Source organism: Protomyctophum parallelum (assembly GCF_964188405.1).
Source record: "Protomyctophum parallelum genome assembly, chromosome: 19".
NCBI classification, from domain to species: domain Eukaryota; kingdom Metazoa; phylum Chordata; class Actinopteri; order Myctophiformes; family Myctophidae; genus Protomyctophum; species Protomyctophum parallelum.
The window spans coordinates 27,958,470-27,983,227 of NC_139717.1; the positions used below are offsets into that span (position 1 = coordinate 27,958,470).

The following is a 24,758-nucleotide window of genomic DNA, read 5'->3' on the forward strand; positions in this document are numbered from 1 at the left end:
CAATAATCACGTACACATTAGATGTAAATATCTCTTTCAGATATTGACATTTAATGTTACCTCATTCAAGGGGGAGCCAACAACGAGATGTCAGATAAACGGAAGCCTGAATTGAGGGTGTTGCTCACTGATAATAGCCTCACAATGCCTCGTAACCCCCCCTGCCTACACTTGTCATCTGACCTCTGCATCGGCTGTTGTCCACCATCATACTGCAGCTAGTTCTGAACTTCTGATCTCTGTAAGAGACCCTACGACGAGTGTGCCGTGTGTGGAACAAGCCTCTAAATTCTAAAATTGTCTTTTCACTTCCTGACCTTGATCTCCTAACCCCTTCCTCGCTTTCTTGAAAGAATAACACGATGGGAACTACCGCTATGCACAAAAATGAATTTCACCCACTTTTTTATTTGTTAAAACTGTGATTCTGATCTGAGTGAGCTCTAAATTCATGTACACTGGTCAATCCATGACTAATGATATAGATTATCACTCCACAACATTGGCAAAGTAGGTTCGACTGGAACCGACTTGTTATAGATTATCACCCAACATTGGCCCGGTAGGTTAAAATTGATGCTATTAAAAAATGGACTAAAAACCTACGTTTTTACCAAAGCATTCCCTTGACCTTTCTAGTTTAGCCAAGCTGGGTCCCACGAAATTGTTTGTTGCATATGCTGTTTTTATTCCCATTTCTTGCAATGCTTTTAACTCGTACACAGATTCGAGAGAATGTAAAGTGCTATATAAATACAATGCATTATTATTACTCGTTTAGATTGTCAATTTTATCGTCTGGTTTCGTGTTCCCAGTTTAAAACATTGATCTCGGACATTTACTGCCATTTGGTATTGGCAAAGAATATATGCTGGTATTTGTTTCATTTTTAGTTTAATTTTACCACAGTTCATACAATTCAATAAGCTTTCAAATTATAACAATAAGTGAAACAAAATGGCAGTGCATTGAAAATACATATTTGCCATACGACCGAAGGTTAACTTGATGAAATACCATTTTCTCTTCCCAGTCTTGTAGGCTATGGGTATCATGCAATAAAATGTAAAAAAAAAAAGAAAATAAAACACCCGTTATTCATCATTTCCCACGTGAGTCAGTCAGTCCGTCACGCCTTGTGACACGCTCCATACATGGCCGTCTCCATATATGAAGATCACGACACTGACCTCATCAAACCCTGGATAGCCATACATGGAGAAGGCTGGATCAATATCACCTAGATCTGCATATATGGAGCCGGCCAGCAACTCTACAGCTGGCCTCACGGACACCATGTTGATCTCACCTCATCAAACCCTTAGATCTCCATATATGGAGCTGACTTATTCTGACATTCCATATGTTGATCCTCCCACACCTTTCCTTCCTCTTCGATGTCTCCCTTTTGACTGATACCCGTCCATTCAAAATCAAGACGGGCCGACCCCAAAGTCATGAGCGGCAGTCGGCGAAAACTAGAGTTCTCAACGGGCCCAAACTGGGCTGGCTCAAGGCCCCACCTGGCCTTACTAATTAGCACACATTTTAGGCCCTACCCGGCCCGAAAACGTCAAAACATGTTGTTCATGTCAATTATTCTGTCTCAAGGAGAGAGTATGTGCAATAATGGATAACAGTGCAGAATTCATCCAAAGCTCTGCACCTTAAGTTAGTTGATAGATTTGAAATGAATGTGTAGGATTTAAACATTCTACATATAAACAGTTAAAACAAAGCTTACTGTGTGGCTGTAGTCTAGTTTAGGTCATGAACTTTTTTTGACCGCTCTCTCCACTCCCCGGGGCAGCCCATCACCACAACTAGAACTTATAATTATCCCCGCCAGGCCAAAGGGGGAAGACATTTTGTTTTTGCTGTGTTATCGGTTTTTGTATGCAGCTAATAGCGCAAACCGCTGTTCTAAGCAGTGCAAAGATCTTTCTTAGTCTGAAGAAGAGCAGCATGCTAGATACATCGCCCAGCCAGCCTCAGTCCACTCAGAGCCCATTAGAGAGTTGCGTCACCTCCGTTCACTTAATCGGGCCAGGTGTTCTACTGGCGAATAGTGACAAAGCCCTGCCCCGGATGTTTACAGAATGCACTGGAGTCTATGAGCATCTGTCACTATTTCACTATTTACATGATTAACGGCACCGTTTTCTGCCCCCTCATTGACGCAACTGTCTAATATAAGGCTCTGATCCCACTCAGGTGGTATCAATAATAAATATGCAAAAGGGAGCTACAGTGTGCAAACTATTATTTTGTCTTCAAGTTTTGTCGTTTAAAGTTCAGCACCTGCCTTTAAATTATTTGATCCTCACATGACATACTGCAATAAAATTATATAAAGCAGTGGTTCTCCTTTTATGGATGCAGGGGCCACTTGAAAATATTGAAAGCGTTCGCAGCCCACCCATCTGACCACTTAACACGGAAGCCATGTTACGTGATATTTATTGGTATTACTTTTTTATATTAATCATTCAAATCTTGGTTTAGCTAATTATTAAATATTTGGCAAATCATTTGGGGGGGGGGGGGGGCATCACCAGGTTGAGAAGCACTGTTATCAAGGAGGGCAAAGGCTGTCAGGTCAGTCTGAAACCTTGTACAAATATCATGGTATCATACATCACAGATGTTATAACCAAGCTACGCTTGCTGGTGGAGATACAGTACACTATACACTCCACTGGGAACATGAACCTCTGTAGTTTGGTTCTTTTTGGACACTTTTTTTTCAATTAATTCGTTAATCAAAATGAATCAAACCTCTGCACCTACAAATTACAATAACATTATCAAACTGACAAATACTGCTACCTGAAATTTGTCCGCCAAAATATTTCATAGACAACACAGAAACTATAGTAAAATATGCACATCACTTTTCGTGGAGGTGCTGGGTTCAAAAAGTGACATAGGAAAAGAGAAGGTGAACCCTCATACTGTATGCTCCAAAAGGTATATTTATTGACGACGTTTCATCTGGAGCAGATAAAGAGCTTTGGCTCGAAACGTCGTCAATAAATATACCTTTTGGAGCATATGAGTGTGCGGGTTCCCTTCTCTTTTCCCATAGACAATACAGACCCTTGAATAGCAACTCATACAATTCTATACCGTAACATAAGCGATGATTTTGTACCCGCCCCCGCTATTACATAAAACATCTTTGAATTCAACTTAAAAGAAATCAAGCTTCCCAGAAACAGCATGATGCTTGCAGTAAATAAGACCTCACTGGATCCCAGTAGAACTCCACATAAGAGTACTATATGAATGTTCCTACATGCTAACTGCAGGACAATGTAGTCAGGGGGTCCATAGCCTGGTTTTCCACTCCAGGGGTCAACTAAGATTCATTAATCATTATGAATGCTACTCGCTTTGCATTTAAATTGTTCTTCAAAAGTTCTTTATAAGATTATCAAGTATTAAGTAGACCAAACGTAAATATTTAGGGTTGGCCCTGCCAAGCACCACAGTTGGTCCATCACAGCCGTTAATACTGTGTTCATATACTTTATTTGGTCACGACTCACGAGTGCAGACAGCCTGTGGGGCAATGTTTTGGCTGCAACAACTAACAGGCCATTAGGGTCCTTTTGACTTTTAAGCCCTACTGCATGTTTTCCGTCAGCGGGAGTCCTCCTTTATGGCGGAGTGGACGCGGGCCTCCAGCTGGTCGGCAAAGGGTCGTGCGTCCGGGTCAGAGGCTAGCATGTCCAGCAGCAGGCTGCACATGGCCTGGCTGGGAGGGGGTGGCAGCGGGGGTGCCCTCTTAAACTTCACAGGGATGTTGAGCTGGAGGCTGGGGTTCTCCCACAACGCCTCACCCAGGGGGATCAACCAATGGCGCTTGCACGCATAGGCACCTGAAGGGGGGGGGGGGATACATGGGGGGTGCAGTAGAAAAGAGTGAGCCAGAGGGCCACAAATAGACAAGGGGTACGGCTGGACAATTAACCGAAAATATATTGAAACCGACATTTAGAATGTTTAACCTATTTATGGTGCAAGTCACCAGGGTCGTGGCTCTTTCGGAGTGGGAAGTTTGGGGCTGGCAGGACTAACATTTGAATGCTATAGTTTTATTGACTCGTGATTTGGAAAATATTAAAGAAACTTTGAACAAAAATAACCTATTTAACCTCATGTATGTTGAATAATTTAGAATCGACAAAATCGACAAAAAATCGTATTATTCCAATACCACTTGGTACTAATCTACTAAATCAATTATTCTGATTATACTTCATTGTGGAATGGTGCCCAGCGACAATAGCCAGTCTACAAGCTCACATGCAGCTCTACAAGCTGTGTGCGAGCTTGTAAATCTGCAAGTAGAACAAACAATACAATACCTACAATCTTGTTCAACTAATTATATTTGTATGACCATGACGAGCCGCAGATACATAAGCAGGGGCTGCATGTGGCCCACGGGCCGCGGGTTGAGTAGCACTGGATTAAACAAAACAATCGATGGAATAGCAAGTGGCTGTAAGAGAGACATTTTAGCCTACGGTCAGTGTAGCCTCTTCTCCTGTGACTGGTCAAATAAGAGGTCTGAGAGATGAAGTAAAAAATAACTTTAACCGACCGTGAAAAGCATCCCACTTCCTCTGTCCGTTATACTATCAATAAAGCCAGAAAAGCCGAAAAAGAATGACTGGCAATACCTCTCCACGCCAACCCATTTCCTTTCTCACCATTTATTTTTGTTAGTTTACACATTTTTCAATTATATAAAACGTTTTTATTGCTCTTGTATTAATAAAATGTCCAAATAATCAACCAAAAACAAAGAAGACATACATCCTTTCTGACTAATGGTGTATTCAGTGAAGGAAGGGAGATTCTGAGGTGCTAAACCTTATAGGTGCTCTACGTACGTCATAAACGTTGGTGCTGGCTCCTTCCTTCAGGTCTATTTTTGTGAATGAAACCAGACAAACGTATTATAGTCTATTATTGCCTGGCTGACAGCATGGTGCTGAACCTTGCACTTACGCATTAAGACACTTTCAGATTCTGACAGGAAATAATACGGAAAATATAGAGTTGCTCTGCAAACCTTCACCACTGTGCCGTGCCCTGTACAGCCATCAGCTTAATGTCTCTGTGCAGGATACTCTCAGATTCAGTGGGTCATTCTGACCCACTGTATATTTATACGGAGATATGAGCTATATATACACAGATCCCAATATAAGATGGTATTTGCTTTGATGTTAATGTCAAGACTGAATTGTACTAGAGCTAGCTATCATCTATGAGGTGACGTTTGGTGTTGTATTGTATTTGTAGTATGAATGGTGTATGTAAAGACATGTCATGAAGACATGATTTTGTGATGGTCGGGAAGAGTAGCTGCTGTCATGTACAGCAATAATGGGGATCTAATAAATAAAATCTAAATACTATCACTTTCAAATAAAATAAACATAAAAAAAAAGATATATATATAAAACGGCCACTTGACTCCTCGATTAATCCAGCCAACTCCAACCCACATGGGGTACCAACAACATGGGAAAGACACTACATCACACACACACACAACACAAGCCCTGTCTCTGCAACATACTAGCATCATGTCCAGGGGGTATACTGTACTTGTACGTCATGTCCAGGGGGTATACATCAAGCTGCCTCACGCTACAGAAACAGTAGATAGGCTCCTGCCCTATGGGCCTCATGGCTCAGTGAGGCTTACTTATGTTCGGGTGGCCCTATTGACATTTTAATCAACAAACTGCGTTTTATTTGTGGCTTTAAAAAAACTAGTTGTTTATTTATTGGTAACAGATTTAAGAATTGTAATAGCATTTCCAAAAAATTGACTTTGAGATAGGGAAAATATTCTTACTTTCAACATTTGTCTAAAATTGTATAGAAAATCAAATCAAAGGAATAATCATTCAATAAAATGTGTGCCATTGACGTTCCTAGCTGTGTGGTGGAAGATAGAGATGAAAGCATCTGCCCAGTGCTACATCAGCACTGAAAATAGCTAATCTAGAAGCTCACAACACATCACAGCATGACAAAGAATATCAAGCCCTTTGGATCAAATTCAAATCCATTGACAAGCTCTTTTATGAATCATTCTATTTGAATCATCAATAGAGGGTATGCGTGTGACATCATCATTCATAATATCCGGAAGTAAAGCGGAAATGCCTACTGAGTGTCAAAAAACTACTTTCTGGACTTGACAGCCCATACATCCGAACAGAAAAGTCCTATCTGACTGCTTTAAACAACGTTAAACAACTACTCACTTTGTCACTCACTTTGCCACTCGATGTTCCATTGACTTTATGCATGCGCATACCCTCTATTTAGGCAATGGGAGATTGAAAATGATCAAATCAAATTCTTAGTAAATTTAGATTAATTAGCCTACATAACACATTTTTGCATCATAAGCTATTATCATAGAAATGGTTTAAAACACCAGAGAAGCATCACAGGGCATATTTCATAAATCTATATTAAACCCCATGCCATTTCGACTCATAACTGCTGTGACAAATGTATTCAATTATATCTGACATTTTTAATATGTGGCATTCAATTAATTCATTTCAGGGCAATGTGCCATAAACCAGCATCTGCCAGTCTGACGGTCGGTCTCTGACCCCACTTCAACCGCAACCATTATTGTTCTGCCAGTAGGCTGTGGATTGGGAATCCAACAAATGTCCGCCTCTCCCATCGTCACAAGTAGTGGGTGCAGATCTTTCAAATCTTAAATTAGAATGCCACTCTAGCTCTCTCTCTCTCGTGTTGCTTTACTTGCTTAGCTACGTACACTTAGCTCTCTAAGTTCTACCCTTCCCGTTTTATAAAGGATTTCAACCAAGGTCAAATAAAAAAGGACAACTTAAAACATAAAACTATAATCAAACACCGAAATCACGAATCAGTTGGTTTTTAGGCATCTTGGTAAAATAGTTATTCTCAGCAATGAGTGAGGGTAGATGTATGCATCATTAAGACTTCATTATGAGTATGACTCTACTGCTATCTCAAAATAATTACCATATTTTAGCTATAATAATAATAATTATAATAATAATAATAATTTTGTCCCCACTCCTTTTTTGTGTCACTATAAAAGTATTACTAATTTACTATTAATTACTATTTGTCCTATAACTACTAGGAGCTGTCAGTGCCATTCTACTGCGTTCTGGGAGCATTTAGGGGTTTATGCTTAGAGTCCTGCCACACATACCCAAAGGACGGACACACATCCCCCGTTCTTTTTAAAAGGAGAGATGGTAATTATGATTTAAGAAACAACCATTTTTAAACAGCCAATTATTAATTTCAACATCTTGATAAAAATATATTATATATTGCAATATTATTAAACAGCTCAAGCGCTGCTGTAAGCAGTCAATCTTTAAAAAATATGGCCAGTTAGGGGCACGATGGCACAGTTGGTAGTGCTGTCGCCTCACAGCTAGAAGGTCCTGGGTTCGATTCCCGCTCGGGACGCTGTGGGTGCTGGCGGTGTGTTTCCTCCTCCGCGTCATCAGTGCCCATACCCGAAGGCGGGGTTGGCGAAAGGGCCTTTCTGTGTGGAGTTTGCATGTTCTCCCCGTGTCCCCTAGGGTAGGTACCCTCACAAAAAACATGCAGTAATCCCGGTCACTAAACTGCCTCCCCCCCAGCCGGGGAGCCTGATGGAGGGGAAAGGAACTGGTTGGAATAACGTGTTCCTTCCACACGCTACGTCCAACCAGGGAAAATCCCCCCTGTCAGGTGTAAAGGAGCAACTTGGACACTCAGGCATGAAGGAAGCATGAGTTCAAGTCCGTTGCTCTCCCCTTGTCCCCCATATATGGGGACTAGGTTGGTGGAGGGTGTGTAGAGCCCAGGATCACAGTAGATGATTGACACAGGGGTGAAAAATGGGTTACAAAATCGTGGGATAAAAAATATAGATTTTAAAAATATGGCCAGTTGATTCTTTACTTTATGGATGTATTTATTTTGTTATGATTGATGAACAAATTGGTTGTGCTCCATTATTGTGTTGATGTATGGGGTTTTCTGTACCGTTTACTGTAAAGTTTGTATTTGTTCAAGATGAAATAAATAATAATAATCGACGCATTGCTGGCCTGGCCTCGAACCAGCGACAACCACGGCCTCTTGCTGCCCAGGCAGGCTCACTAACCACTCATGGCCGCACAATCATGCTAAGCTGTACTTACCCAGCTGTTCCTGTGTGGTGCCTTCCTCCCTGAAGGTGATTCTCTCCAGGATTGCCCAAAACATCACCCCGAGAGAGAAGATGTCAGCCTGGGCTGTGTAAGATAGGCCGCCCCACACCTCTGGAGCCATATAAAAGTCAGAGCCACAGGTAGAGGAGAAGTGTTGCCTGTGCTGAGTGCCTTCCAACAAACCCTCACTCATCTTGCTCAGACCAAAGTCAGCCACCTATAGGATGAATGGGAAAATATTTTTTTATTATAATGAATAATTCCTTAAACGGTGCTAGATTACAAATGTTGTAACCATTTCATTACACACACAGAATAAAGTGTTTATGGTATAACTCCATTTTGTTTTTCACATGAGATAAACTACAGAGCTACTATGTCTTAAATACATTTTCCAATCCAGTGCACAACTGTGTGCACAATGACAGTGAATTGAATTAATTGTGTAATTTCACCATACACAACCTTGGTACTATAGCTACACATTGAACCAATTACCATTTGGTTTGAGGTCATGGTGCAGGGAACAGAAAAGCTAAAGTAGCAGCAATGAATGATAGGACAAACTGTGTGACAAGCCAACATAAAGGACCCGACACTGGCACACAGACTTCACAGCTGTCTGTCTCCTGAGTGACTAACCTTGACAACAGGCCCTGTTGGTGAGATACAGACCAGCACGTTGTCAGGCTTCAGGTCTCGGTGGCTGATCCCTAGGCCGTGCAGGAAGGCCACAGCCCTGCTAAGCTGTTGAACAATGCTGCGATTCTGTTGGGTATCCAGAGGCCTGGAGAGCAGGTACTGGTTCAGATCTCCCCCGTCACAGTACTCCATCAACAGCCACAGGGCCAGGCAGCGCTGGGGTCTCGGCTGCTCTTCTCCGGTCTGGGCTGGCCTCTTCTTAGGCCTCTGTGGGGGTCTCTGTGGGGTCTTGGCATCAAAAGTAGTAACCGCGCTTCTGGCCGGGCCGGTGTTAGTCCTGTCCTGAAGTTTAGGTCGGGACGAGACAGATTTGGCACACTGCTGTGCGGCAGACTGGGAGTTAATTTCCCAATCGGTTTGGGGAGCACCAACCACACTTCCCTTCAACGCACTCTCAACCAGGCCCAGAGGCAACTTCCCTGGTCTCAGGGACTGCAGGGTCCTAGGTCCCGTCTGCAGGAGGCAGCTGTGGAGAGCTATGACATTGGGGTGGTTCTTGGCCGTCACTCTCATGGCCCACAGCTCTTGTAGGTACAGTTCAATGCACTCTGGGTTGCTACAGGGCAGTCGCTTGATAGCCAACCTCTCTCCTGTTTTAGCCATGTGGCCCTCAAAGACCACACCATAGCTGCCCCTTCCTACCTCCCGCTCCAAGGTGTACAGCTCCTCCATGTTGTCTCCAAATAATATGATTAGAGCTTGGATTTTCTGATGAATGAGTCACATGAGGGTGGACTTGTTGTGAATGCTGTAAAAGAATAAAAACTATCTTAATAGCAGGAAAACCAAACGCCTCTGGAGGACATGTATAACTATATCAAATAAAACCAGTTAAATTCATACTTATTCTGAGAACCGACAAATAAAAGGTCAAGTTTTGCATATAGTCACTCATAAACTATAAAGCCACATATAAGTTACTTGTAAATTAAAAAGTTGGTATTTATTTAGCAAGCAAAACATATCAGATTTGAACAAGTAACAACTCGTACGCTAGAATCATAGTAGCCATGGTTATCACATGACACTCGTACTTCAGGAGCGTCATGTGATAATCATGACAGTCATGTTTCAGGACTAGAATCATAGAAGCATTGGCTATGGACTAGCCGCAATTTGCAACTCTAGATTTTTTTATAATGGGATGAATCTAGAGTTGCAACAAGCTCCATCCACTACCTATTCATAATTTTTGGTTTGTGATCTGCTTGTCTTAAACGACGTTAAACTCACCAACATTGCAGCTGTAGTCCAAGCTTGAATTATCCTCTTTCAATCTTCCGAGCTTGTTTTTCATAAAAATCCACCGTAGAGATGTTATGAGATACTTTCTGTCAAGACATCCTCTGCAAGTGATTCTTTTTCTAAGTGTTGCAGTTTGGAAGCACTCGTTTTTGTTAACGGGTCGCGCTGCTGCCTCCTGCATTATGTGCAATTTCGAAACAGGTGGAATGCAGGGCCGTTCAGTGACATACGACGAGTGCTTCCAAACTCCAGCACTTAGAAAAATAATCACTTGCAGAGGATGTCTTGACAGAAAGTATCTCATAACATCTCTACGGTGGATTTTTATGAAAAACAAGCTCGGCAGATTGAAAGAGGGTAATTCAAGCTTGGACTACAGCTGCAATGTTGGTGAGTTTAACAAGACAAGCAGATCACAAACCAAAAATGATGAATAGGAAGTGGATGGAGCTTGTTGCAACTCTAGATTCAACCCATTGTAAACAAATCTAGAGTTGCAAATTGCGGCTAGCTATGGACCAGAGCTATCTACTGTCTAGCTCCTTTCGAGTCTGAACCTTGCCTGCAGTTCCCAAATACAAAAAAATAAGGTCCCGAAAGGGTCTATCTACTGAATGGCTGCAGAAGTTGTTCTGCTCTGTGGGGCTGCTGTTGTGTTGTAGTCCATTCCATACAGACTGTGGCTAGGGCTAGTAGCTATTGTCGTGTGTTGTGCATTAGAAAATAGTGGAGGGGGTTTAGAGCTCGTTTCTTAGTTATGTGATTACAAACTTAAAACATACCTGTGCGGATGTAGTTGAAAGACCGTAGAACAAGTTCAACAAATAAATTGTGAGAAAAATGAGAATCAAGGCAGCACCGCTGTGTACAACAACACAACTAAAAACACAACACTACTACTTCCGTCTTTTTCGGAGGGTCCCGCTATGAGAGAACGTGCATCCTGATTGGCTCCGTAACGTAGCTAAGGGTTTTGATTGGCTGTTGGCATTACAGCAGAGTCGAATAGAATTCAAAAGGAATATCTATATAGATAATATCTATCTATAATGCCTATTACGTAACCATTATCATAATCTCAAATCCATATCGGATCTGTTCAATTAACGGAAAACTAGGCCAAAACATGCATGGATTTAGATTGTTATTTATTTATTTTTATCTCAGAATGCCAATTAAAATGTTAATGAGCCTTGCCGTGACCATGGCACCAACATTGCCATGTAATAAAAAGAAGTAGCGGGGCTGATAATGCTTTTAATACTTTGGCAATCGATCTAACATATAGGCCTAGTATTATATTTACTGTCTCATGCCAGTCTGTGATTAACGACGTGCAAAACGGCCGTTTGCCTGCAGTGCTTCTCTTTGTTTAATTGAAGGATATCAATTCCACTAGAACCACCCACTCTCTCTCTCTCTCTCTCTCTCTCTCTCTCTCTCTCTCTCTCGCGCGCGCGCGCGCGCGCGCACACACACACACACACACACACACACACACACACACACACACACACACACACACACACACACACACACACACACACACACACACACACACACAATTCAATTCAAAGGGCTTTATTGGCATGAGAAAACATACGTTTACATTGCCAAAGCAGAAAGAACAATACAACAATACAGCAATACAATCAATACAAAAATTATGTACATTTGACACACACACACACACACACGCACGGCCAGGGCGCCTTTTGTTTGTTTGCCCGAGGCGAGCACTGTTTGTTTGTTCAGCAGCGGTTTGGGCAAACTGGGCTAGTGAGGCTACAGGCAGCAGGCTATATGATTTATGAATGCTGATTAGGCTATTATATTGAAGTTTATGATTATCATTGCATATTGCATTGCCATAAAATAGTGCTACCGTGGGGCGAGATATCCATGCTTTGGGGCGAGACAGATATCCACGCTGTGGGGCGAGATATCCACCCTTTTCGAAAAGCCGTGTATATCCACGGATATCCCAAGCCGTGTATATCCACGGATATATACACGGCTCCCTCTCTCTCTCTCTGTGTGTGTGTCTGCGTGACCCATAGTCAGCGATAACCAATGATGAATGCTGCTAGAAGTATATGGAGTCAGTCACACCTGACTTGTTTTTATCTTGAAGCAAATGTCCCCTGTGCCATTACCATATCTCACCACTTTGACAGATATGCCCGCACACACACGCACACGCACGCACACACACGCACACACACACACACACACTCATAGCAAAGTCATTATTATGATGATGACTCAAGAATGTATTATGGAAATATTTCATTAACACAACAGCACTTGAGGTCAGGTGAGTCCAATTGAACTATTTAATAGAGAATGTATTGTGGCCAATTATGGTGTACGTGTAGCCATTGTGATTGATTTGGGGGTGTCACTCACAGCCAGGTGCTAGCAAATGGGGACGCCAATTTAATTGAGGCTGTACGGTGTGATGTTCATGTTTGTTCAGTGTTTTCTGTGCATTTTCTTTGTCACTCACAAAGTCACAAGTTTGTTGTTTAGTTATCAAGCTGTCATCACCCTGCACAGTACTATACATATTTTAAGATGCTTTACGGGCAACTAAATGTGGTTAATTCTAATTATGGATCCCGCCAGCAGGAGGAGCACTTGTATCTCCAGGATTGAGGTCAAGAGGTCAGAGATAGCCTTCTGGTTTAATTGAGATATTCAGGCCACGGCCATCTTGCCAGCAAGGTGCTATTATGTGCAACTTCCCATTGACAGCCCATTCATCCAAACACAAAAGTCCTATCTGATTGTATTAAACAACATCAAACTCACCAACATTGCAGCTGTGTGAAAAGCTTGAATTATCCTCTTTCTATCTGCAAAGTGTTTTTTTAATAAAATCACACCCGTGTGAAGTGAGTGTTGTAACTCCGTGTGGGGGTCCCCAGGAGGGGACGGTGGACCGGAAGTTCCAGACCCATATAGGAACGCATCCAGGGTACCGGCCCCATTTCCGGCGAGCCACCCCACGTGTGTGTTACTGTGTTTGTGTGTGTGTGGGTTGCGCACAGGTGGTGAAAAACAACCATGTTGTTTTTCACCCAGCCACCAACACACATAGCTCCGTAAGGGAGAAGATCCACTGTAGACATTATGTGCTACTCCAAACAGGTGGTACGCAGGGCTGCTGAGTGATATCCAATGAGCACTCCCAAACTCTGACAAAAAAATATCTACAGATTTATATAAATAAGATTGAAAGAAGATAATTCAAGCTTTCCGTGGAGTTTGAGTTTGGTGAGTTTGACGTTGTTTAATACAATTAGATGGGTTTGGATGAATGGGCTGTCTATGGGAAGTTGCACCCAGTTAGCACCTTGCTGGCAAGATGGCCTTGGTCTGAATATCGTGAGTTGGTGAAACTCCTGTCAGCAACTCTCAGCAAGTTAAGATGAATCACTCTTCTTCCATGAAGCATTATTTTCCAGTCTCTCTTAGTTTTAATGAATGCAAATTTGAAAGAATAAGAAAAATATGTTGTGTATTGAAATATGTTACCTTGTTAGCTTGAAGATTGTTCTTGTCTGCAAGTGACTCCTTGCTTTTCATCATTTTAGAAATTATTTCTCAAGAGAGTTGCACACTACACTACAAGATCAGATTGGCCTACCATTCATTCCCACTTTCCTGAAATGTGGAAATCTTTGTGTGAGCCAATGCTGAATCTGCAGATTTCAGTTCATTAAATGTGTTTGTTCTTCTCCAGGCAAAATTTATTTGAGGCCTGTTGTTAATGATCGCTTGTCTCTTGACAGGCCGATCGAGCCAGCACGGAGATGCCCCCGGTTCTACATCACTCTGTTTCATTGTCAGGGGGTAAAATACATCCAGCATTAGATGGATTTGGGACTGAAAATGTGTTCTCAGAGTGAAAAATGTGTTGAATGGAGAGGAGAATCTAATCATGCCAGTCAGCCAAATGCCAAAGATTGCTAAATTTGGTCTTGAGCTCTTAAAGCTGCATTGCATGATATTGTTGATAGACCAAACGCCTTAACCTTTGACTGATAACCATATATTTTGAATTGATACCCTGGCCTAGGCTATTCCTTATTCCATGGATTTGCACAGGACATGCTATTGCTAATGCCTCAGTCAATCACTATTATACAGTTTGGACATGGACCTAATCACAGTGGTGTGGGTTCAGTTATACAGTATGAACATGGACCTAATCACAGTGGTGTGGGTTCAGATATCATTCATGACCTATGGTGAATTTATTGTGCTGTGATGTCTCTTCTGTTACTCTCTTTTTGTATATTGAGTAATTTTACATTAATTGTTTTGAACACAATTTGGGGGGTCCTTGCCTCGAACATGTTTGAGAACTACTGCCCTGAGATTATCTTCAATCTGAAAGGTACTGTAACAACAAGGCAGCATCCACTATATACATGCCTTGCAGTAAGCATGACCTTTTCTGTCATCATGTTAATCACTGGTCCCTTGACTACTAGAAGGGAAGAGTTGTTGTCCCATGAATGGTGGTAGATAACAGCGATATCAATGACAGACAGATTGCCGTTTCTTCTTATCTCCACCGGGCCAAGGGCTAGCGGAGCTCTAGCACGGGCCTCCCATGTTCCCTGATCGTCCATCACTATCAGACCTCCCACGCATTTAAGGATAAACTTCCACTATAGCCCTATACTCTGTTGTATGAAAGCAGACCTACGAGCTCTTAGATCAGCTATTTTAGCTATTTTTGAATTAAAAGAAAATATTGTATGTAAATTTACCAAATTTAGGAATACCAGGGTTAATGTGGTTAGAGGAAGAGCAGAATAACAGAAAGCTGAACTCGGAGTGTGACTTTAAGCAGTGAAATGTTGTTGTTCGTCATATATTATTATTAGGTATTGGCATTTTCAATGCAGTCATCATTATTTTTGATTATCGTAAACATCCTGACTATTATCGCTGACATTATCATGATTATAATTATCATTAACGTCATAGATATGATCACTGACATTTTCAGCATATCTATTGGTTTTGATTTTCAGCATTCATCGTCACCATGATCCTCCATCACCATCCACCATCTTTCATGATCCCCCCCGTCTGCCAGGTAAGTCCCTAAAGAGTTTTTGAAGAGGTCTGGTTCACACTCCAGGGCCCAGAGAGAGAGATCACACACACTGAGACAGAGAGACACCTTGGTTTTTAGTGCATTAGCAGGCCCAGAGAGAGAGGGACACACACTGAGACAGAGAGACACCTTGGTTTTTAGTACTTTAGCACATGCCTTAAGCATATTTTGGGGCTTGGTGCAGTGGACTAATGGATGACAGAGAGGCTCGGTCCTCTCTCAACCTTGGGAGTTGGGACATGGCTCTTGTTTTCCATTTCTGCCTCATATGACTCAACATCATTCTGTCTACAGAACCATTCATGTTGTGTGTGTGTGTGTGTGTGTGTGTGTGTGTGTGTGTGTGTGTGTGTGTGTGTGTGTGTGTGTGTGTGTGTGTGCACGTGCATGCGTGCTTATGTGTGTGAATGTGTGTGTGTGCCTGCGTGTGTGCATGCAGATCTCTTGGACTGCATTGATAAATATATTCAATATCAGTCTTTGTTCCATGAAGAGTCCTAGGTTGAACAAGCCTATTGGCCAGCAATGGTTGATGCAGCATTGTATTTCTCACTTGCACCGGGCAGGAGTGTCTAGATTCTATGTCATTTCAGCCCCTCTTTCTTAGTCTTTACTTTGCCTTGGTTGCATGGTTAGGTTGTGGGTTTCATGAGGGAATAAACATGATCCTGGACTTCTGGGACATGGCTGATGATGCATATTTTTAGAGCTCCATTAGTTGGCTCAATGAAGATGAAAGTGGTGGCGTAGGAAATACGTCACCATCGGACCATCCGGTTCGTGCGTAACAGACCCTGTTACGCACAACCCCTTTTACCCGTAACCCACCCCTCCAGTAACTAGCTCCCCCCTATAGGTATGTGAATGGGCGATATACAGGGGGAGGGGTGAGGGAGTTGAGCCTGGAGGGAAGGGGTGTGCCATTATAAAGAGCCTCAGAGGAGTCTCACACTCACTCAGTAGTTGAAACTCCTAGCCTAAGGATAACAGTCAAGCCACTGAACTCTCTCTTCCAGGCAAAAGGAACCTGTCAGAGAGAACACCATACAGGTAAGGGAGAGCAACCACGGTCTGTTATCATCTCATTTCATTGCTTTCCTTTTGTTCTGCCTCTATCAGTCTCTACCTGTGCATTGAGGTCACATGGGAACAAATGTTTCAGTTTCATGAAGTATGTTAGCTGCAAATGAGGCAGAGATGGAAAAGGCTCTTGTTCGGGGATGAGGGGAGAGTTTGTCACAGTTCATTGTCTGCGTGTTAAGGACTCATGGTCCCTGTTATGTGCACGTGAATGTACATGTGAATTGTAATGGTTCCTTGGGGATTGCTGTGGTTTTATACTATGTACTTTGAAGGATTACTCTTCTCACCTGGAGTACCTTGGCTTATTTTTCCACGACTTCTTTCTCCTTTCTCCTTTCCTCAGCTCTGATAGTACTGCTGCTATCATAAGCAGTCTAATATTGAAAGTGGATGTTTTTGATCAGCAAGGACAATTTGGCAAGGGATGTTTAGTTATAGCACATTTCATATGCAAAAGCAATTCAAGGTGCTTTGCATAGCCAGGCATGAAAATAAATATAAGTGAAAAAAATAAAAACAGAACTAGGAGATTTAATGTTCACTGTCGCAAATGGGCAACGTTAGCCTGAACCTGACGCAATATGTCAAATAAGTGAACTCAATAAACGTCTAGGATCATCACAAGCTATGCATTACATTATTGGGAATTGCCTGGGGGAGTACATAGAGAAGAAGTATTCTTAAAATAATTTGTGACAAACGCTGTTTCATTCACTACAGAAGCGGTTCCACTGTATCTTGCCCGAGAAGGCAGTATAGGAATAAACTTAATAACTGAATACAGTCCACTGAGAACATTTATTACTCTATAAAGCATGCTAATGGTGATTGTAATTATAATGGTAATGAATGTGCACAATCTGTTCTCCTTATCTGGAAAGAGAATAGAACAGCCAGTTACACACGCAGATAGGGGTTAAATATGAGCCATGGCTGTGTAATTAATAGATAATGATTCAACACCATGGCAATGTTTTAATGAAGAATGAAATACAGTTTTATCTCAGGATAGTAAATATTTGTGTTGCATCGTCAAATATTGAAAGTAGGCTATTGAATAATTTTATTCTTTATTCTTTGAAAATGTCATATGATAGAAAACTTTAATTATAACTTGTAACGCCAGACCCAGGTGGTTTGGTAATTTTTTCGATTAGATTAAATTAAACATTCAATTGCAATCAAGTTTTTAAAATATTTTTTTGGCCGTTTATTCTCCTAATCACTAACTACAAAGACTTTAATTTGAATGTATTGTTTGCATTTAAATTATGAACCTCCTATATTGAATTGGCCGATGACCTACAGTATAATCACATCCTCCGATAGGTATTTCTCCCCTTAATCGTTAATAATTCTTGTAGCACTGAAGTCCTGCTTTTGTCTTGTTTAAGCACAGGCTGTGACTCACCCGTGGGATTACTGGTGTATAAGAATAGCAAAGTAATCACACACACTGCTTTCAAGACAATTACGCCCATGCAAATATAATTATTTTTGATTATTTATTTTCCTTCAACAATTTTATCATTCACATAAACGCTATATCCACTATATCCTGGAGTGGATATAGGGATTGCTTTCCTTGGAGCTGCATGTCCAATGGATTTGTTAAGGTGTCACTTTAACAGACTCTAGATCTGATGACATGGTGTCAGCTAGTCTGCAGACCAGCAGCATCAGCAACAGTTTGCATGGGTTAGTGGTGCAGGCCACGGATGGACTTTCATCTCTTACCTTAAATAGCTTGAAGTGCAGCCTTTCAGAAATCGACAAAAAGGGCTGTTGGGATTACACACAAAAACCCCACATAATTCAATTCTATAGTTTTAACTGCATTGATGCAGATATAAAGGTGCATATCATACAGTACCTACCTACCTCAGTCATAGAGGCGTTGTCATAATCAGTCATTAACTCATGCTTGAGTTAATGACATATCCATGACATTCAAGAAAGTCTTTACAATTCAGAATTGCTTATCGGTAATGGAGCAGATGTCCTCAAGTGTATAATACTGTATATACACACCGGTATTCCTGGATCAGCCCTAGCTGGTGACGTACAACACTGACCAATACAGGCTCTAGGGGGTTCCTCTGCACTCATGAAAGTCTCTTGTTTTTGACAATGTTCGTGTGTCATTTACTTTACCCATAAGACCTCAGGCCAGTTCTACAACAGTTCTCTGAAAAACAAATGTTTCAGTGGTGTTTGTCGTTTTTGTCATGTCAGGGTGTTTTCAAACGTTTTCATGTCAAGGACCCGAAATCTGAAATATTTTGTTCCAGGGATGCCCAGAAGTAAAACATGTTTGGTTAAAAATGTATTTTAATAAAGGAGAGAACACACCAATATAGAATAAGCTAATGTTTATTGGAAAGATTTTGGCAGCAGTTTAGCAAAATGGCAAAGGCAAAATTATGGTAGAGCATTATTTTGGGGATTAGACTCCAATTGCATTTATTGAATAAGATTAGCTTTTAATAGGGAAAACCCCCCATTGGAGCATTGGAGTCTAGACGCTGGTGGTGGCAGCTGAGCAGATGACCCTCCTTCCTTCTCAACGCTAGATGGAAAGGTGGAGTTGGGGATGGAGGTGGGTTGCTTGTTGCAGACTGAAAGGAGAATGGAGAGGTGTCAGAGGCAGAGATATTTAAAGGCGGAGTCGAATCACCCGATTGGCTGCTGCAAATTGCTAGGATTTGAGAACAGATAATGATGAGCCATGATAGTGCTGAAAGGCCGAATTAATGCGTTGGTTAAGATCTTCCTTATTGAACCTACGCTAAAAGCTACATATATTAGGGGCACGGTGGCACAGTTGGTAGTGCTGTCGCCTCACAGCTAGAAGGTCCTGGGTTCGATTCCCGCTGGGGACGCTGTGGGCACTGGCGGCGTGTTCCCTCCTCCGCGTCATCAGTGCCCATACCCGAGGCGGGGGTTGGCGATAGGGCCTTTCTGTGTGGAGTTTGCATGTTCTCCCCGTGTCCCCTAGGGTAGATACTCTCACAAAAACATGCCGTACTCCTGGTCTCTAAAAACTACCTCCCCCTGGCCAGCCGGGGCGCCTGATGGAGGGGAAAGGAACTGGTCGGAAAAACGTGTCCCTTCCACGCGCTACGTCCGGCCGGGGAAATTCCCCTCTGTCAGGTGAAAAGAAGCAGCTTGGACTCCTCATGCATAGAAGGAGGCATGAGGTCAGTCCGCTGCCCCCCCAGGTTGGCAGAGGAAGTGTAGCGCCCAGGATTACATTAGATAATTGGCACTGGGTGAAAAAGAAAACTGGGTTACAAAATCGTGGGATAAAAAATAAAAAATAAAAATGTATATATTTAAAGATTTGCACACTTTCAAGATTTTTCAATCATATCAGATCTACAAGCTCAAATTCTGTGTGAAAAAATGACTTTCTGGCCTTGACAGACAGCCTATACATCCTAACAGAAAAGTCCTATCTGATTGCATTAAACAACATATCTCACTTCCTTTGCCACTCGATTTGCCACTCACTTTATGCATGCGCATCACGGTCACCTTTACAGCAGCGAATAAAATCTAAAATTACACAGATGTTTCCCCATTTTAATGGATTAAGCATACCTCCCTTCCACAACGGTGTTGCTCAGGCTGACACGCTTTGACCAGAGTCTTTTTCACCCAAGGATGAAGGCTATGACTGAATCATGTTAGACTAATGCAGCATATAGAAGATTAGACCTTTGATTTAAAGTCTTGCGGTTGCATTTTTTGGAGTGCCGCCATTTCCAATTTAGTGCGCGCGCACACACACACACGCACACAGATCTGGCCCTTCTAGGAAACGTACCTCCACCATGATTGCAGCACTTGAAACAATGTATGAATATGGTGTAGACTCTCATATCAAGGACAAGGACCATTATTTATTCATGATGAGATTTAGCCTCTCAGACCCAACCCCCCCCCCCCCCCCCCCCCAATATTCCCCCAGCCTATGTTAAAGCACTCTGGGAGAGTTATATTTTGATAAGGGTGTAGTGGACCTGCTGGGTATTAAAAGGCAACTGACAAGTTTTACTTACTTATTTTGGAACCCAACATAGAAACTAGAAAAAAATGACAAAATACACAATCAATTATCACAAATAAACATGTCATATTTGCAAACATTCAACACAAATTAACATAATAAGATGCATGCTTTCCATAGGCCTTCGATCATCACCAATACAAATAGACAATGTGCATACATAAAACACCATATCAAAATGCCATACAAAAATAAGACCCAACATCCCTCAACTCGACAGTACAAGATAAACTTATAAATGACAAACAATAAAATGATCACCTTTTTCCCCTTCCAGCTCGGCGCTAATAAAATGGCATGTGCAAATAGCATTTTGAAGGTTGGTTTGGCCATCTTAAGAGTATATAAGTTGGCCATCCTTTCCATATCAAACAAAACCTTTCCGTGTATGCTCTTCCTCGCTCCTCTACTGAGGGCTGTTTTATATAATGTTGCTATTCTGTAGCTCAGAGCTAGCTGTTCTGCAGCACCATGCTGGGCCAAAGAGCACCACAGGTGAACTTGATAATTTCAATCAGACTGCCAAAGTTTGTGCAGGAAACCGTCAAAATAAGTCTCAGAGACTGACATTTGGGCAGGAAGACTTTCAAAATAAAAGTCTTAGGGAAAACACATTGTTGTGACCATGGAAACCCCCCCCCCTGCAGGTCTGTTACAAAGGGAACTAGAAATGCACTCTGTCGAGATGCCAACTTGCGCATTGCATGGCCTACTTGTTTGTGCGCAAGCAACCACTGCTGGTACGGCTGCTGCTTTGAGTGCTAAAGCTCTCTGCTGCTGTCTAGGTGCGACAGCTGCTCTGAATCCCTGTATACGAGAGCTCTCTGTATGGGTACGACTGCTGCTCTGAGTCCCTATAGACTAGAGCTCTCTGTCTAGGTACGACTGCTGCTCTGAGTCTTAGAGCTCTCTGCTGTCTGTCTGGGTACGACTGCTGCTCTGAGTCCTAGAGATCTCTGCTGTCTGGGTACGACTGCTGCTCTGAGTCATAGAGCTCTTCTATTCTAAATCCTTTAGACCCGTTGTTGACCTTATACCAACCTTGAAACGTACCTTACGTCACCAAGAATGGTGGTCCCTTATTGGCTGTTGGAGGACACTGACATACATACATACATACATACATAATTACATACATACCCAGCCGATCGCAGCACTTGTGCACTCTGCTTGCGCAAGTAATAATTAGACAGCCTTTTGGGATTATGAAAATTGCAATGTGGATACCAAACGAGATGATCATTGGTATGATTTTTGGCAAGCACCTGCTATGACGGACACCCCATAATACTAAGTATGATTGGATTGACGTCACTCAGTAGAACGCCTCCACTGAGGCAGTAAATGTGTTCTCAATCAAGGAGGCCTGTGAGTACAATGGGTTGAGACAATAGTAATGACAATAATGACACGCTCAATTGACCTGCTATGATGGCGCCGCCTGGGAAGAAATCAAATAGGATGTAATTTCATAGAAATGTGTTTGTGCTTTAATTGATTTAGGATATGAGAAGAGTGTGTGTGTGTGTGTGTGTGTGTGTGTGTGTGTGTGTGTGTGTGTGTGTGTGTGTAAGAGAGAGAGTACATTTGAGACGATGGTGCAAGACAGTGCAATTTGCATGTGTGTTTGTCCTCTAAGCAGGATATTATGAGAATAGATCAAACATTGGCCGATGTCATATTTCCCAGCCATTTGCGCATGTGCTTGTGACTGTGAGCATGTATGCGTATGAGTGGGAATGATCCATACAGGAAATTAGTTGTCAATAAATTCAGTATGTGATTATGCTACAATTATTTAACTAGAACTTGGACAGACACAGACACACAGACAGACACACACACACACAGACAGACAGACAGACAGTGGGGGGTAAACAGGGACAAACAAAGATATTGTACTCCGCCTAGTGATGCACTGAGACGTTTGCACACACATCATCATCATGACTCTGATGCCCTTTACCTCCGTCCTTGACCTTGACAGCTTTCCCCAGAAGTGTTTCTAAATAACATGTATCATCATCTGTACAGGGTGAGAATAGGACCGGACCGGTCCCTCCCGGGTAATGACAGACCAGCAAGTCTCGCGCCATAATAGGATAGGTAATGGGCCCCGCTCATGAAACAGACGTGTAGCAGCCTGTCATTTACTACGGCCCTAGTGAATGTAGTGATCTAATCAGGTATATCGCAGCAGCTCCAACCACAGGAAGGCGAGCGAGAAGGCAGACGGGTCAAAATGGGATTAAACACATTCTCTGCGATGAGTCATTTTCAGATTCCTCCCTGCGAGGAAGGGCACGGCTCGGAGCAAACACACCGTCTTGTGGTCTCGCCAGGGGGTGAGCTTACTTCTCTCCACTGAGGCACACAGCCGTTTATCTCTGGTCCAACAGAACGGATTCATTTCTCCTAGTATACAGTTGTCCTTCCTTAAACCTCCCCCCTATCCCGTAATGCCCATCCCTTACAAACCTTTTTTTTTTTGGTCAATGTAAATGTCTTGTCAGTGACATGATAGGGACATGTTTAATAGGTTTCATATTACATATTATATTACGTGTAGATAACCTTGCGCAGAATTAAGTCACATTGTTCAGGATATTTCCATGCTATTTCACTAGTAGCCTTATGATTAAATTGTGGTTAGTACGAGGGGAAATACATTACACTAATATTGCTCACAGAAAGAACGTAATAATTATAACAATAATATAGCGTTAAAGTAAATCTAACTAGAGTGTGAACACTCTAGGATTTTACTGTGCAGTCATTATAGAAATCACATGAGATTACGGGAAAGAAATCACAGACACAAGACCTTACACACTTATATACTGTATAGACACAAATAGCGGTTCTGAGTTAGCTCAACCATGGATTCATCCTTTTTTCCTGAGAAACTGACCATGTCACTACAGTATGTCATTCATCTTCCAAATGGAAAGAAATACCTATTTAGTGTTAATGTTCTTTCTGACCTCAAAGAAAAAAGTTAATACCCACAATACAACTCTGAAAAGTCACCACAAATCTAATTTCAGGCATTATACAACCTGAAAAGGACGTATAAAGGACATAATTAAAGAAATGGAAGGACAGACTGAGAGACAGGATGGAAGAGACGTAGGGACATGGAAGTATTTTTTGGGGTGAGGGGGACTGACAAAAAGAGAGTACAAGAGAGAAAGACTGGCACACAGAGAGAGAGAGGGGGGAAGAGAGACCATTATGTTCTGTGTGCATTAGTGAGTGCTTAAAGGACTGTTTTGGGGCTTCATACATACAGTGGCCTAATCCCTAATGGATAGCAGTGAGTCAGAGCTTCGTCAAAGAGCACAGTGGAATCTTTCTGCCCCTACTTACATTCATGACACCTCTCCATTCCCCCATTAGAGACAACAGGCCTAATTCATGTCACTATTACAGCTCTATGATGAGTTATATTAATAGGCTTCACTTTGCACAGCACTCGATCAGGCAGCGGCAGGAGCAGCATCACACATTATGTCTGCTCTCATTCTCTGCAGGTCACAACACTTGTTGAGATTTGCAGAGAACATTCTGCACAATACTGACCCTGGAATAAGGCTGATCAATATATCAATATTATTAATGTCTTCTTTTCCCCACATAAGCCTATCACTTTCCAAAATAGCGAAAATTAGTACGCTTGTTGATTGGCGAGATTATTATAAAGAAAATGTACATTGTCACAATACAATGTCATCGTCACAATATCGACGTCTAGGTATAAGAGTAGTCTACTGAAGATGAAATACTGTGTTCATGTCTTGGGTTTCAGCTCAGGGACTAACGCCACGCCATGAACTCTTGGAATGTAAATTCAGTTCCATTGATTATTTGCCAAGCTGAGCAAATGAGCTATGAGAAAAACACAAAACTCACATGTCTTTGTTGACAGAGCCCTTGAGGTCTTGAAATGTGCTATTTATTAAAACAGTGTTTGTCCCAAATATTAATTAGTTAAGCGCCACTGGGCACAATAACTATAAAGATAAATATATTGTTCACCATTGTATTTGTTATTGTCGTGTGGCTAAGGAAAGAAAACAAACCAGCTAAGTCAGCAGGAAACCAGAGGATCCCCATACACATCATAAGACAATCAAATGATTGTAAATGATTTCCTATAAAAGCCACTTTTCCCAAATGATCCCATGTCACACATGACCTGTTTCTGTTTCATTATGTAGGCTATAATGGACTAAAGGCGTTAGTGGTGACAGTTCATAGTTGTTG

The 24,758-nt window shown here is 42.0% G+C and overlaps 2 protein-coding genes across 2 annotated transcripts in view; one reads left to right on the forward strand and one right to left on the reverse strand.

The window, feature by feature from the left end:
* Positions 1-3,076: 3,076 nt before the first annotated feature.
* On the reverse strand, positions 3,077-11,115 carry LOC310876677 (serine/threonine-protein kinase pdik1l-B). The gene is made up of 4 exons (XM_083790270.1): positions 10,983-11,115; positions 8,896-9,703; positions 8,245-8,470; positions 3,077-3,885 (listed from the first exon to the last, which is right to left on the reverse strand). The coding sequence occupies exons 2-4, from the start codon at positions 9,625-9,627 to the stop codon at positions 3,647-3,649; spliced, it is 1,197 nt and encodes a 398-aa protein (XP_083646396.1). The 5' UTR covers positions 9,628-9,703; positions 10,983-11,115; the 3' UTR covers positions 3,077-3,646.
* Positions 11,116-16,325: 5,210 nt separating this feature from the next.
* pnocb (prepronociceptin b) overlaps positions 16,326-24,758 on the forward strand; it is a 15,383-nt gene continuing 6,950 nt past the window's right edge. Inside the window, exon 1 of the mRNA XM_083790738.1 lies at positions 16,326-16,387. The gene's annotated coding sequence lies outside the window, so the exon portion shown is untranslated. The remainder of the gene's footprint in view (positions 16,388-24,758) is intronic.

Bases quoted from the DNA above. Each gene is read 5' to 3' on its own strand.
- LOC310876677 (XM_083790270.1), bottom strand. From the start codon at position 9,627: ATGGAGGAGCTGTACACCTTGGAGCGGGAGGTAGGAAGGGGCAGCTAT. The intron at 8,471-8,895 runs GTTAGTCACTCA...TTCATCCTATAG, and splicing joins CAACAGGGCCTGTTGTCAAG to GTGGCTGACTTTGGTCTGAG. The intron at 3,886-8,244 runs GTAAGTACAGCT...CCCCCCCTTCAG, and splicing joins CACCACACAGGAACAGCTGG to GTGCCTATGCGTGCAAGCGC.